Source organism: Pseudophryne corroboree, chromosome 6 (assembly GCF_028390025.1).
Source record: "Pseudophryne corroboree isolate aPseCor3 chromosome 6, aPseCor3.hap2, whole genome shotgun sequence".
Taxonomy (NCBI): Eukaryota; Metazoa; Chordata; class Amphibia; order Anura; family Myobatrachidae; genus Pseudophryne; species Pseudophryne corroboree.
In genome coordinates this window covers 546940574-546957308 of record NC_086449.1, presented here as the reverse complement: position 1 = coordinate 546957308, position 16735 = coordinate 546940574, and the positions used below count along the sequence as shown (strand labels likewise).

At 43.3% G+C, this 16735-nt stretch overlaps 1 protein-coding gene across 1 annotated transcript in view; it reads left to right on the top strand.

Moving 5' to 3' along the window:
- LRRIQ1 (leucine rich repeats and IQ motif containing 1) overlaps window positions 1-16735 on the top strand; it is a 323521-nt gene that overhangs the window by 38289 nt on the left and 268497 nt on the right. The window contains exons 3-4 of the mRNA XM_063927664.1: window positions 6057-6148; window positions 8091-8205. Of these exons, the coding sequence (XP_063783734.1) occupies window positions 6057-6148; window positions 8091-8205 (207 nt within the window). The remainder of the gene's footprint in view (window positions 1-6056; window positions 6149-8090; window positions 8206-16735) is intronic.

Genomic DNA, 16735 nt, shown 5'->3' with positions numbered 1-16735 from the left:
GCTGGGGGGGGCGCCCTGAGGCAGCAATAAAAACACCTTGGCTGGCTAAAATACCTCAATATATAGCCCCAGGGGCTATATATGAGGTAAATACCCCTGCCAGAATTCCATAAAAAACGGGAGAATAGGCCGCAAAAAAGGGGCGGAGCCTATCTCCTCAGCACACTGGCGCCATTTTCCCTCACAGCTCCGCTGGAAGGAAGCTCCCTAGCTCTCCCCTGCAGTCTACAAAGGGTTAATAAAGAGAGGGGGGGCACTAAATTTAGGCGCAGTAAACATTATATATAAAAACAGCAGCTATAGGGGACATAACTCAGTTAGTCCCTGCATTATATAGCGCTCTGGTGTGTGCTGGCATACTCTCACTCTGTCCCCCCAAAGGGCTTTTGTGGGTCCTGTCCTCGTTTAGAGCATTCCCTGTGTGTCTGCGGTGTGTCGGTACGGCTGTGTCGACATGTTGAATGAAGAGGCTTATATGGTGACGGAACAGAGGCCGATATATGTGATGTCGCCCCCTGTGGGGCCGACACCAGAGTGGATGGATAGGTGAAAGGTATTAACCGACAGTGTCAACTCCTTACATAAAAGGGTGGATGACGTAACAGCTGTGGGACAGCCGGCTTCGCAGCCCGCGCCTGCCCAGGCGTCTCAAAGGCCATCAGGGGCTCAAAAACGCCCGCTCTCTCAGATGGCAGACACAGATGTCGACACGGAGTCTGACTCCAGTGTCGACAAGGTGGAGACATATACACAATCCACTAGGAACATCCGTGACTTGATCCCGGCAATAAAAAATGTGTTATACATTTCTGACTTTAACCCAAGCACCTCTAAAAATGGGTTTTAGGTTTGGGGAGAAAAAACAGGCAGTGTTTTGTTCCCCCATCAGATGAATAAATGAAGTGTGTGAAAAGCGTGGGTTCCCCCGTTAAGAAACTGGTAATTTATAAAAAGTTACTGATGGCGTACCCTTTCCCGCCAGGAGGATAAGTTACGCTGGGAGATATCCCCTAGGGTGGATAAGGCGCTCACACGTTTGTCAAAAAAGGTGGCACTGCCGTCTTAGGATACGGCCACTTTAATAGGTACCTGTTGATAAAAAACAGGAGGCTATCCTGAAGTCTGTATTTACACACTCAGGTACTAGACTGAGACCTGCAGATAGTGCTGCTGCAGCGTGGTCGGTGACCCTGTCAAACAGGGATACTAGTTGGCAAACATAAAAACATATTAAAGACGTCGTCTTATATATGGGGGATGCACAGAGGGATATTTTGCCGGCTGGCATCCAAAATAAATGTAATGTCCATTCTGTCAGGAGGGTATTAGAGACCTGTCACTGGACAGGTGATGCTGACTTAAAAAGCGCATAGAGAGCCTTATAAGGGTGAGGAATTATTTGGGGATGGTCTCTGGAACCTCGTATCCACAGCAACTGCTGGGAAGAAATAATTTTACCTCAGGTTTCCTCACAGGCAAAGGTACAGTCCTTTCGGCTTCAGAAAAGCAAGCGGGTCAAATGGCGCTTCCTTTCTGTACAGAGACAAGGGTAGAGGGAAAAAGCTGCACCAGTCAGCCTGTTCCCAGAATCAAGATTCTTCCCCCGCCTCCTGTGAGTCCACACCATGACGCGGGTGCTCCACAGGTGTAGCCAGGTACGGTGGGGGGCCGTCTCAAAAAATTTCAGCAATTAGTGGGCTCGCTCACAGGTGGATCCCTGTTTCTTTCAAGTAGTATTTCAGGGGTACAAGCTGGAATTCGAGATGTCTCCCCCCAGCCGTTTCCTAAAATATGCCTTGCTGACAACTCCCTCAGGCAGGGAGGCTGTGCTAGAGGCAATTAATAAGCGGTATTCCCAGCAGGTAATACTCAAGGTGCCCCTACTTCAACAAGGACGGGGTTACTATTCCACAAGGGTTGGGGTACCGAAACCGCATGGTTCGGTGTGACCCATTTTATATTTAAAATCCTTGAACACATACATAAAAAAAAAAAAAATTCAAGTTCAAGATGGAATCGCTCAGGGCGGTTATTGCAAGCCTGGACGAGGGGGATTACATGGTATTCCGGGACATCAAGGATGCTTACCTGCATGTCCCCATTTACCATCCTCGCCAGGAGTACCTCAGATTTGTGGTACAGGATTACCATTACCAAGTCCAGACACTGCCGTTTGGACTGTACATGGCACCGAGGGTGTTTTATCAAGGTAATGGCCGAAATGATGATACTCCTTCGAAAAAAGGGAGTTGTAATTATCCCGTACTTGGACAATCTCGTTATAAGGGCGAGGTCCAAGGAGCAGTTGGTAGTCGGGGTAGCACTATTTTGGAAAGTGCTACAACAGCATGGTTGGATTCTAAACAGTCCAAAGTTACAGCTGGTTCCTATGACACGTCTACTGTTCCTGGGGATGGTTCTGGACATAAACCAGAAATAGTGTTTCTCCCGGAGGAGAAAGCCAAGGAGTTGTCATCTCTAGTCAGAGACCTCCTGAAGCCAAAATAGGTAGCGGTGCATCATTGCACGCGAGTCCTGGGAAAAATGGTAGCTTCCTACGAAGCAATCCCATTAGGCAGGTTCCATACAAGAACTTTTCAGAGGGACCTGTTGGACAAGTGGTCCGGATCGCATCTTCCGATGCATAGGCTGATAACCCTGTCTCCAAGGACCAGGGTATCTCTACTGTGGTGGCTGCAGAGTGCCCATCTTCAAGAGGGCCGCAGGTTCGGCATACAGGACTAGGTCCTAGTGACCATGGATTCCAGCCTTTGAGGCTGGGGGGCAGTCACACAGGGAAGAAACTTCCAGGGACTTTGGTCAAGTCAGGTTATTTCCCTACACATAAATATTCTGGACCTGAGGGCCATTTACAATGCCCTGAGGCCGGCAAGGCCTCTGCTTCAAAACCAGCCGGTACTGATCCAATCAGACAACATCACGGCAGTCGCCCATGTAAACCAACAGGGCGGCACAAGAAGCAGGATGGCGATGGCAGAAGCCACAAGGATTCTCCGATAGGCGGAAAGTCATGTGTTAGCACTGTCAACAGTGTTCATTCCCGGAGTGGACAACTGGGAAGCAGATCTTCTCAACAGACACGACCTCCACCCGGGAGAATGGGGACTTCCTCCAGAAGTCTTCCAATAGGATTGTACACCATTGGGAAAGGCCACAGGTGGACATGATGGCGTCCCGCCTCAATCAAAAAGCTATAAAAGATATTGCACCAGGTCAAGGGACCCTCAGGCGATAGCTGTGGACGCTCTGGTAACACCGTGGGTGTACCAGTCGGTTTATGTGTTCTCCCCTCTGCCTCTCATACCAAAGGTACTGAGAATAATAAGAAGGCGAGGAGTAAGAACGATACTCGTGGATGGCCAAGAAGAGCTTGGTACCCAGAACTTCAAGAATTTATATCAGAGGACCCATGGCCTCTGCCACTCAGACAGGACCTGCGGCAGCAGGGGCCCTGTCTGTTCCAAGACTTACCACGGCTGCGTTTTACGGCATGGCGGTTGAACGCCGGATCCTGAAGGAAAAGGGCATTCCGGAGGAAGTCATTCCTACGCTTACTAAAGCCAGGAAAGAGGTTACAGCAACTCATTATCACCGCATATGGCGAAAATATGTTGCATGGTGTGAGGCCGAAAGGGCCCCAACAGAAGAATTTCAACTAGGTCGATTTCTGCATTTCCTGCAAGCAGGAGTGACTATGGGCCTTAAATTGGGTTCCATTAAGGTACAGATCTCGGCTCTGTCGATTTTCTTTCAAAAAGAACTAGCTTCAGTACCTGAAGTTCAGACATTTATAAAAGGAGTGCTGCATAGTCAGCCCCCGTTTGTGCCTCCTGTGGCACCTTGGGATCTCAACGTGGTGTTGAGTTTCTTAAAGTCACATTGGTTTGAGCCACTAAAAACCGTGGATCTGAAATATCTCACGTGGAAGGTGGTCATGTTATTGGCCTTGGCTACGGCCAGGCAAGTATCAGAATTGGCGGCTTTATCATGTAAAAGCCCTTATCTGATTTTCCATATGGATAGGGCAGAATTGAGGACTCGTCCCCAGTTCTCCCTAAGGTGGTGTCAGCGTTTCACCTGAACCAGCCTATGGTGGTGCCTACGGCTACTAGGGACTTGGAGGACTCCAAGTTGTTAGACGTGGTCAGGGCCCTGAAAATATATGTTTCCAGAACGGCTGGAGTCAGAAAATCTGACTCGCTGTTTATCCTATATGCACCCAACAAGCTGGGTGCTCCTGCTTCTACGCAGATTATTGCTCGTTGGATTTGTAGTACAATTCAGCTTGCACATTCTGTGGCAGGTCTGCCACAGCCAAAATCTGTCAATGCCCATTCCACAAGGAAGGTGGGCTCATCTTGGGCGGCTGCCCGAGGGGTCTCGGCTTTACGACTTGCCGAGCTGCTACTTGGTCAGGGGCAAACACGTTTGCAAAATTATATAAATTTGATACCCTGGCTGAGGAGGACCTGGAGTTCTCTCATTCGGTGTTGCAGAGTCATCCGCACTCTCCCGCCCGTTTGGGAGCTTTGGTATAATCCCCATGGTCCTTACGGAGTTCCCAGCATCCACTAGGACGTCAGAGAAAATAAGAATTTACTCACCGGTAATTCTATTTCTCGTAGTCCGTAGTGGATGCTGGGCGCCCATCCCAAGTGTGGTTTATCTGCAATACTTGTACATAGTTATTGTTAACTAAATCGGGTTATTGTTGAGCCATCTGTTGAGAGGCTCTATTGTTTCATACTGTTAACTGGGTTTCATATCACGAGTTGTACGGTGTGATTGGTGTGGCTGGTATGAGTCTTACCCGGGATTCAAAATCCTTCCTTATTGTGTACGCTCGTCCGGGCACAGTATCCTAACTGAGGCTTGGAGGAGGGTCATAGTGGGAGGAGCCAGTGCACACCAGGTAGTCTAAGATCTTTCTAGAGTGCCCAGCCTCCTTCGGAGCCCGCTATTTCCCCATGGTCCTTACGGAGTTCCCAGCATCCACTACGGACTACGAGAAATAGAATTACCGGTGAGTAAATTCTTATTTTTTACTACATAGTAGATATTCAGTTTAAAGTAACTTTTTGTGACTTTTGTTTATGTTTTTACTTCCTAACTACCTTCACTATGAGCTTTGCACATCAACATCTCACAATGTACTGTACACACTGCTCTATTGTGTTATGGGGATAGTATCGATATCCCAGCAGTCAGATTTCCGACAGATCCCGGTGAGTATTTTGACCATAACCCACTCCTCCCACAGCCTAACTCTAATCGTCCTCTACTGCAGCCAAACCCTATCCACCCCACCCTGCAGCCTAACTCTAAAGCTTGGTACACACTATACAATTATTGGGCCGATTTGCCAATAGTTGGGACATTGGCCTGATTTATTGTATAGTGTGTACGAATGATCGTGTTGGCGTTTCGCAGATAATTCGGGAAAATCTTGCGCACACACACCAGAACAATGGATTTTCCGATCAATCGGCCCAGACCAAAAATATCTGCCAGAATCTCCAGATATTGAGCAGTGTGTGTGCGTTCTCAATAATCTGCGCATGTTTCCTATGTTTTCCTCTCACTACATCAGCCTCCTTCTGGGCGGATAGATGTAAATGCAGTGTGACGTGGCAGAAAATTGTATCTGGAAAAAAAAATCTTTAAGTGTGTAGCTCAGATATTAGTGCCTACAATTTCCAGAAAAATCGTCCGATTTTCGGGCAGACCAAAAAAAATCTGCCAGTGTGTACCGAGCTTTACCCCAGTACATACCGTCAGGATCAGTCGGAATATTGCTGTCGCATTCTGACCATCGGGATGGTGTCTGCTGGAATATTAACTACATCCTGTGTTATGTCTACAGTGCCTGTGGTTTTTAAATGTCACGTCTGATGAGTTCTTAGAATGCTAAAACTACCATTGTTCCTTCATCTTTGGTTTATAAATGGCTGTTGTGATGCATTTAAAAACAAAAAAGTCGTTTGTGGTTATTAAATTGATTTGTGATTCATAAAAACCCTTTCCTTTTTCCACAGACAATTCTAATCATTTTATAGACATTGAATCTGATTATTTGACTGAACTGGCTTTTGAGTACAGTGAAGAACCAGAAGCACTTAAGAAACGGGTAGGTTAAACTTTACGGGTATGTTGTACTTTAAATGTATTGTGGCCTATTGTTTTCCATATAGGGGGTAATTCAGAGTTGATCGCAGCAGCAAATTTGCTGCCAGTTGGGCAAAACCATGTGCACTGCAGGTGTGGCAGATATAACATGTGCAGAGAGAGTTAGGTTTGGGTGGGTTATTTTGTTTCTGTGCAGGGTAACTACTGGCTGCTTTATTTTTACATCGCAATTTAGATTTCAGTTTGAACACACCCCACCCAAATCTAACTCTTAGCAATTGGGCAAAACCATGTGCACTGCAGGGGAGGCAGATATAACATGTGCGGAGAGAGTTAGATTTGGGTGGGGTGTGTTCAATCTGCAATCTAATTTGCAGTGTAAAAATAAAGCAGCCAGTATTTACCCTGCACAGAAACAAAATAACCTACCCAAATCTTACTCTCTCTACACATATTATATCTGCCTCCCCTGCAGTGCACATGGTTTTGCCCAATTGCTATCACAAATCCTGCTGCGATCAACTTGGAATTACCCCCAAAGTTGCTGCTACGATCAGGTCTGAATTAGGCCCATAGTCCTTTTTATGTTTTTTTCATGTTTGAAAACATATAAAATATTTCATTTTTAAATCTGAAAACTTTAGAGAGGATCTAGCCTTAATTAGGATCCACCCACCTACTCCCATCAAATAATACCAGGCTTTGTACCCCGCAAATACACGACCTTGGCAAACAAATCCATCTGCTTCCTATTTAAACTGACATACTGACATATTTGTGTTGACAGCCCACAATTTTATACTTTTGTAAAAGTCCCTTGATGTTATATTGTTGGCAAACAAACCAACAATATAACAGAAGGACGGCGTTACAACCGCAAAACTTCTCCGGCTGAGAACAAGTCTGCCCCTGGGCCAAACCCTCAAGATGAGCAGAGTACTGTGGGGGGAGAGCACCAGGACCAGTCTCAGCAGGGACATCCCCATTGCTCCTGAGTGTGCCCCCCACATTCTCATACCCACTCGTACTATGATCTTATCAAAACAATGTTAACCCAATTTTCCTTCCGCCACTGGTTACCTGCAATTGTTTCTGCCACCCCTTTTTTTTTCTCTCTTCCACCCCACCGTGTGCTTTTCCTGTAATGTTTATCTCCGCTGATTGCACACCCTTCCATTGCTCCCTACATACAGGGTACATCATACTACTACATAAGTGTCAGTTTTCCCATATATGCACTTGGCCCTTGTATGGCTCACCTTCTATAGTGTAACCTTCGAAGTGCGCCCAACATGGCTGCCCCATATGGTACACTTGTGGATGGGATGAAAAATACATGGGCCTGGTGGTTTTGATGGATCCTACTCTGAACTATAGGACTCTGAAATCACCCCCATTTTGTGTCATCTCTTCTAGGGGTAGACTATTCCACCCTGGGTAATCCTACGCTGTGCGCCCAAGATGGCTGCCGCACCTGGTACCCTGTGAGGGTGAATACACAACCCTTGGAAGTTAGTACCCAAAATGCCTGCACCAATCATGCACTATGCTTTCTGTGTGCTTAAGGTTTTCTTTTATGTCTGTGTTGCTGATCTATTGGTGTATTACTCAAATCCTCTGTATTATGTGCATTGTTTTTGGTATCTGTAAAGCGCCTTGAGTCCTGTTGGAGAAAGAGCGCTATATAAATAAAATAATTATTATTATTAAAATTATTATCTCTCTGTTTCCTATTCCTATTCCTTGAACAAATGTACAGTCCTTATCTAGCATACAATAGGGCATATGTATCAAAGCTTTGAGAGAAATAAAGTACAAAACAATCAGCTCCTAACTGTCATTTTACAGGCTGCTGATTGGTTGGTACTTTATCTCTCCCAAAGCTTTGATAAATCTGTCCCAATGTCTCCTTTATTCACCATAGATTCTATTTGCTTCTTTAGGTATTGGCAGACCTAGAGGAAGACGACAGAAGAACTCTGTCTAGTTGTGATATTACTGAAAAAGATAATGCAGATGTGAAAACTGAAGAAAATGCTGTGCCTGCAGATATATTAGGTACCCATATACATTGTGTTACTCATTGTTTTATTTAAAATTAAGATCTCTCTAGTGTATATACAGATTGTATATCTCTCTTTATTCATTTGTAATGTACAGTGTTTGTGTAAGAAAGCTGGCTGTTGCAATTGTCACTGGGGGTAATTCCAAGTTGATCGCAGCAGGATTTTTGTTAGCAGTTGGGCAAAACCATGTGCACTGCAGGGGGAAAAGATATAACATGTGCAGAGAGAGTTAGGTTTGGGTGGGGTGTGTTCAATCTGCAATCTAATTTGCAGTGTAAAAATAAAGCAGCCAGTATTTACCCTGCACGGAAACAAAATAACCCACCCAAATCTAACTTTCTGCACATGTTATATCTGCCTCCCCTGCAGTGCACATGGTTTTGCCCAACTGCTAACAAAAATCCTGCTGCGATCAACTTGGAATTACCCCCTCTGGCAGTAGCCATCTTCGTAAGTATTTGGCAATAGCTGCCCCAGCTTATTTAACAAGAACAACTAATAATGGTGATAGGGTTGGAAAAAACGTAAAATATATTGTTTTTCTATTTGACGCTGAGTTTATTTATTTAAATATTTTTCTTAATCCATAACTGTGAGTGCTTATGCATGGACCAGCAAAACCAAGTTAGCTACAGTACTTCTAAGTGGACCTGGTTTGGCCAGCAAAGTGGTAAAAGGTCACTTATTGTTGCCAAATATAGGCTCTAGTATAGATGACAAGTAGACAAATCAACACACATGGTGAAATGTGACAAGATTTGACACCCCCAGTCACTGTCTATGTAAACGATTGCCCTTTAAAAACTGTTAAGAGTTCAGCTGGCATTCTGCACCTCCGGCAAACTCGGATGCCATTACATCCTGCCGATTGACTGGGGATTATCATGTCTTGTCACATTTTATCATTCGTATTGATTTATCTACATGTCATCTAAACGAGCACCTATATGAGGCGCACTACGTCTCTTTGCTGTTGCTACTGGAATAAACCAAGCTTTTGGTCTGTTTTCTTCAAATTCACCCTAAGTGAGGGGATTATAGCTCTCAATACCGTGTCTTAAATTAATTCTTAACAGTAGACCATGATACAACGATACTACAATTTGCACACTATTACATCAGCCCTAATACTTTATTTGCCGTTAAGCAGTTTTGGATGTTGCAGATATTTATTTTTATTTTTTGTAAAAGAGTTTTTTCTTTCTAAAAAAAAGTTTAGACCTCACAAATTGCATTTACCAAGGTATTTTCACACAAGTGAACAATTTAAAAATAAATGATCTGGGAAATGGTATATTACATTAAGATAGTGCTCTTCACAAAAATTGTAATGTGCATGACAAATGACTTTTCCAAAGCCTCTATAAGGGGATCGTCAGAGTCAGTTACACCATTGCCCATATACAAAATATTCAGGGTTGTTTCTTCATTGTGAAAAGCTAAAATCCTAATGGCACAAAATTATTGTATTAACTCAGGATACTGGATTTTGTGGGTTATTCAGAGTTGTTAGCAATTGGGCAAAACAATGTTTCTCTGCAGGTGGAGCAGATATAACATGTGCAGAGATATTTAGATTTGGGTGTGGTGTGTTCAAACTGAAATCCAAATTGCAGTGTAAAAATAAAGCAGCCAGTATTTACCCTGCACGGAAACAATATAACCCACCCAAATCTAACTCTGTCTGCACGGTAGATTTGCCCCACCTACCGTGCAACATGGTTTTGTCCAGTTGCTAACTTTTGTGGTTTGCTAACAACTCTGAATAACCCCCCTTTGATATGAAGAAGCCCTTAGTCTTACAGGCTAAACGGCTGACTTCGGGCTAAAGCCTCACCAATGAGGAATGGTCAGTGCAGAAGCACCCAGCAATGGGTCTATGTTTACCACCTACATATTACTTTTTTTTTCTTTCCAATATTAAGTTTTTATTGTTGATATAAAACATAGGATGGGGAATGGGATAGAAAAATGAAAAAAGGTCAAGGAGATGGGCAGGATACACACATTTGAAAGAAGGAACCATTATACATTTATGAACAGCATGAGGCAAACACAGTGCTGCAAGACAATTAATGGTACAGGAAAGCAACATTTGTCCAAAAACAAAACGGTTACAGTAAGATTAGAGTAGCAAAACCACCACTAATGTAAAGGTTTAACAAAAAAAATACACTTAAACATTAGTGAAGAGGAAACATGAAAGTTAAATTCGAATTCTAGTTGTCCAATACTCGTTCCAATTAAAACATCTAATCAAAGGTTTGGAGGCCGAGGAGGAATATGAAGATCCTGCTGTTTCAATCATAATGGGAGTGAAAATTCTGTTCAATTTGAGCTATAGTAGGGACATATGGTGAACTCCAATTTTGAGGAGTTCTTTAGCTATAAGAATGTGACCCATTAGATACCTATAGTTATTATAGTCGTCGTAATAGGAAAGTGTTTCCATGCTGGCTTTTTAAGAGAAGTTCTGGAAAGAGTTTATAACCAACGTTCTCAATTTTTGCTGACTGTATTGTCAAATTACAGATTGTTGTGGGTGCACCAAGGGTATCAGTAGTGTCCTACTGGTAGGTCCATATACAAACATGAAAGAAAGAAAAGATCCTTGTCTGGCGTACTCCTTACTTCGTAAATTATATATTGTGTAGAAGTTATTTGTGTTTTTAAAACTAAACTTTTATTACAGTTCCAGTTAAAATATGATTCCTCCTATAGTGTGTACACTTTAATGTGTACAAGGAGAGCAATAAGCAACAAGATATGTGATATTATATCGACAATTTAATATACCAAATTGTAATAATTTTCTAGGCTAAGATGCCTTATATGCAGCAGGAACAATATTGTAGTACTGAAAAGGACTTTTTACACAGCGCACTCTGGTGGAAAAAATGGTAAACTGGACAATATCCTATATTGGATAATAACAACAGTGAAATTCACCCCGCACTCAGATTGGTACAATAATTACTGGGAACAAATTTCATTATTATACTGGTTTAGCCGTTCATTGTGTCTGTCAGTGGGTGTATTATATGTACCAAAAATAATTAGAGGCAAAGAGTCTAATGTGATAAGGCTGGAAAAGGCAGGAAGCAAGAGTAGATGTGAATCTGCTTTCAGCATTAGACTGGATTTATTAAGAACTTACTATACCGGGTAATCTCTGGGGGTCCCCCTCCAGATACTTGCCTGGCCCAACACTTTATCACTTCCAAGATCGGACGAGATTGGGCAATTTAAATGTGGTTTTGTAATAAATTGGAATGCTCCCCCTCCCGAATCGTTGATGAGAGTTCACAGATATATAAGAGGCGGGTGAGATATTAGCAAGGATTGTATAGAAAAATGAGACTGATCTGCTGTTGGCTTTAGACAGCTGTACCTGTCAGTTGGAAAACTGCCCCAGGGAACCTATTATCTGTGCTGAATCACCAATGAAAGTCCTTGGAATGCAGAATTATGAAAATGAGACAAGACGATAGTATGAGGTATAAAGCAATAAGGTTTCCCTTCGTGGATCAGCCTTCCATTGCAAAATTGTTGCTAGAGACAGTTATGAAATTGCATCAAATCCACATATGCATAAGTCAATTTTTCTTTAATAGTGTATTCACAGTGGTAATACTGCCACATTGGCACTGTCTGCTAGTTAACAGGTAGGTAGTAAATACAGAGGCAGCATATGTCCTATTTCAATGCCAAACAGATCATTATAATTTATGAAACTGAGTGATTCCATACCAGAGCAGGATCACACTAATGTTTAGTCAAAGTTACTTCATGGGTGAATAAGTACTGTATAGTTCGGGTTTGTAATATAGAGACTGAGTCAAAAAGGTTGCAGACACAAATTATTATTCCTACCAACGCCACAAAATGCTATCACAATGTAAAGCTTCTAAATGCAAGTTTACACTGTGGGATTCAGTTTTCTTTCAAAGCTTTACTCGTTATAGAGTTAGCAGACAAAGAGTGACAAGGGTTTAGAAACCCGTTACCGCTGTCAGTGTAAGGCAGGGCTAGACGCAATTTTCAGATGTGGCGGCTAGCTGTGAGCCGGGGTAGAGGGGCTGCTGTTCGTGGTGTGTCCGGAGGGCGCTGTGTGCTTCTTGCTGCCAGTGCAGTGAGAAAACGCGTTTCACCCGACTAGTGGGTTTGGTCACTTCTCACTGCTCTGGTTCCCCTTCTCTCCTCCCCAGCCCATCCTTTCAATAGATTCACATGGGAAAAAGACCTCCGATTATTTGGGAGAAAACTACTGCTAAAGAAGTTTTTCTCGAAAAATCAATCAGAAATTACGGACACCACTACTGTAGAACAGACGCAACCTCTATCAGAAGAACAGGAAGCCCTACAGAATCTGATGGAACTACAAGACCCATCCATATTTTATACAGTCAATGAATGCACCCACCAGACCAATCTGTAAAAACAAGTCCAATATCTTTTCCCTGGATAATCTCAGTCCAGAAGTCCACGTATTCATGGACATGGTAAAAAAGGAATTTGATGCCATCCATCTTAAAAATAAGACTAGATCTATATGGAAAAAAACAACTTCACTAAAAAAGAGAAACAAACCCTAAGTGAATTACAATCCTGGAACTATATGGTAATCAAACCTTCAGACAAGGGTCTTAACATTGTCTTGTGGCCAATGGAAATGTATTCCAAGGAAGACCTTAGACAACTCAATAGCACGAAATGTTACTAACAATTGATGTTCAACCCAATGGAGGACTTCACACGCCTTTACACTCATCTCATTAATGAAGCCCTGACACAGGGAGTAATCACCAAACAAGAACACCAGTATCTATCAGTATCGAATCCCAAAGTCTCCACCTTTTATCTACTTTCCAAAGTCCACAAAACCCCCAAAAATCCACCCGGCAGGCCCATAGTGTCGGGGTTAGGGGGACTTCTTGAACAGCCTAGCAGGTTCCTCGACCTTCACTTGAGACATCACTTGCTAACACTATCATCATACTACAGGACACATCGGCTGTCCTTAAGAAGTTCCATGATGTAAAATTGGAGGAAAATTATTTACTGGCTACTCTTGATGTTGAGGCGCTTTATACAAGCACATACCATGAAAGAGGGATTGCAGTGATTTAATATTTTCTCAAGTCCAATGACAGCAATACCTTACTTGATCTCCTGTATTTTGTATTACACAAAAACCATTTCACCTTCTCAGACCAATTCTTTCTTCAGACCAGGGGCACGGCAATGGGGGCAGCATGTGCCCCGACCTATGCCATTCTCTTCCTAGGCTGGTGGGGTATAGAGCAGGTATTTAATGCCAATAATGACATCTACACATCACATGTGATTAACTGGTGCCACTGTATCGATGATAGTTATTTTGTGGGATGGGAGTGAAGAATTATTGCTGGAATTCATATCTAAATTAAATGACAACGATCTTAGCATCAAACTAACCCACACCATCAGTGCACAGTCGATATCCTTTCTAAACCTGAACATCTATAGAGCATCAGATGGTAGTTTGGCAACTGAACTCTATCGGAATAAGACCTCCACAAATAGTATTCTATTACAAATCAGCTCTCATTTCCCTCCAACCGTTGAGAACATCCCCAAAGGGGAGTTCCTGCGGCTGAGATTAAATTGCACAGAAGACCATGTATACAAAATCCAGAGTAAAGAACTGGTGTCTCGCCTGTGGGCTCAAGGGTACAGTAAGAGGTCATAGAAAAAGGCACAAAAATCGATGATGCAAATCAAAAGGGAATCATTGATATTTAGACCTAAGGTGGATAAATTGGACAACAATCCCAAATTGAGATTCGTGGGCACTGATTGCAATGAATGGCGGGAACTAACTGATGCCATTCAGAAACATCTTCCTGTCTTACAATTGGATCATGACCTGGCCACCCATCTGGATTCAAAGATCAACATGAGCTGGCGAAGGTCACGGAACCTTAAGAACTGTTTGGTGAAAAGCCACTTTGTCATATCCTCGAAAGACATCAGGGACACCGGAACGTACCCACGTGGTTCGTGTAAGGCAGTTGCTTTAATATCTAAGACTAATACAGTACAAGATAAATATGGGCAAGAGATTAAGGTCATGCAATAAATCAATTGCAACACTAGTGGCGTTGTACACTGTTTGACATGTACGTATGACCTCAAATACGTGGGCATGACATCAAGAGCCCTCACATTAAAAATTTTAGAACATGCCAGCAACATCCGAAATGCAGCGACAGACATGGACAGGATGCGAAAACTCACTTCTGTCGCCAGGCATTTCTATAAGGACCACCAAGGCTCAACCAATGACATGAAGTGTTTCGGCCTAGAACATATCAAGATTGGCATCAGAGGTGGAAATCTGACACAGGAATTATTGAGAAAGGAAAGCGAGTGGATCTTCTGTTCTGGAGCACTCAAACCATCAGGCCTCAACGAATTCATCAATTACAGTACATTTTTACAATGAACACTCCTATCCCAAGTCCCCCCCCCCTTTATTTCTCCTTTTATTCTCCCCACCCACCTTTTTCCTATCAAAACCCCCTCTCCAAAAAACATCAACCTTCCCACTTGTGATACCCTTTCTCACTTAACCGCCCCCAGTACACTTATATGTATTCACACCTCACACAATCACTTCATAAATGACACATTAGCCACTTGTTCCTCACATCACAAATGTTTTTGTGTGTATACTTCAACATATTTGCTCACTCCCAGTCTTTTTGATCATCTGGGCCTTCACACACAGGTCAACCCTACCTCATACCTCCTCCCACACCATCATCCCTACACACACACACACACACACACACACACACACACACACACACACACAAACACACACACACACAGGGTTCACTACAATATGCCGGCGGTCGGGCTCCCGGCGACCAACATACTGTCGCCGGGAGCCCTACCGCCAGCTTACCGACAGTGTGGCGAGCGCAAATGAGCCCCTTGCGGGCTCGCTGCGCTTGCCACGCTACGGGCACGGTGGCGCTTAGCGCGCCGCGCTATTTTATTCTCCCTCTAGGGGGGTCGTGGACCCCCACGAGGGAGAATAAGTGTCGGTATGCCGGCTGTCGGGATCCCGGCGCCGGTATACTGTGCGCCGGGTTCCCGTCAGTCGGCATACTGAAGACCACCCCACACACACACACACACACACACACTCACACACACACACACACACACACACACACACACACACCCAACTCAATATATCCCCACCCACCCTAACTCAACCCTCCTCCTCACCCCCACCCCTTCCCCAACCATCCACATCTTATCACTTTCCAATTCTTCCCACATCACATAAACAGCACTTACTTGGTCCACTCAAAAACCCATTTATGGCACCCCATCGAATAACCTTCCCTTCACTCACTCAGTAATATTATGTAACTGAAATTATCACAACAATAATCAAAGAATTTCATAAATACTCCTAGTTCCACATATACATATGTATATTTATATATGTATATGTTGACATGTGTGTAATTCCTTTTCTAACCTTTGGAAAGTCCTCGTATAATATAAGGAACTTTAACTCCACATTGGTGATTCACTAATCCAGCCACAAGAGGCGCTTTTTGGCTGCCACCAGAATATAAGTAGATAACTGATAAACTACTGTAAATTCCTTCCATGTACAATATGTGTAATCTTTTCTCCTGTGACCCATGACCCGTGTACACATACTTATTTATGATCTAAGCTCATTGTTCTTTTATGACACTATAGGTAATCCTTGACAATTCTTCATCTCCCCTATTTAGGAGACAGGGATTTATCAACCTATGTTCGGTGTGATACATAGTTGCTCAATTTAATCCCCTCACAATTCTGACCTAATGGTCAGAGACCTGTAGAAATACTTTCTAATTTTAATACCGGAATCTGTGCTAGTATAACCTTAATGTATAAAAAACATATGGCATTTACTACAACTACCGGGCAATTCTGGCCCGCAGTCAGTATGTATACACTCCTATGCCTGGGAACCCATACCATATAATAATTAATTTAAAAACCTTATATAAATCTAATATGGCTCGGACACAATGTTGTAAGTCTGTAGCCTTTGTAAAAAGACTTCACGCCATTCAAGATTTCAGTCATAATCAGAATCACTCAAATCACTTTTTATTGCCAAGTATATCAGTACCAAATACAGAATACACAAGGAATTTGTTTCCGATAACAACTGCTCTCAGACAACACAAAAGGACAACACAATAGGACGGCAATGACATAACGCAGCATAACACAACACGGAGAAGGGAAGCTTGAGTAGCATCTTCCGTGTAAGGTTGTGGGATGGTCTAGGAAATAGTCGAGTTCAACATGATAGTTGCCTGGGGAAAGAAGCTGTTCCTATGTCTGGCAGTCCTCACTAGCCTCGAACTGTACCGCCTGCCAGACGGCAGCCGTCGGAACAGGTCATGGGCAGGGTAGGAGCGGTCATTGATGATACACAACACCTTCCCCTACCT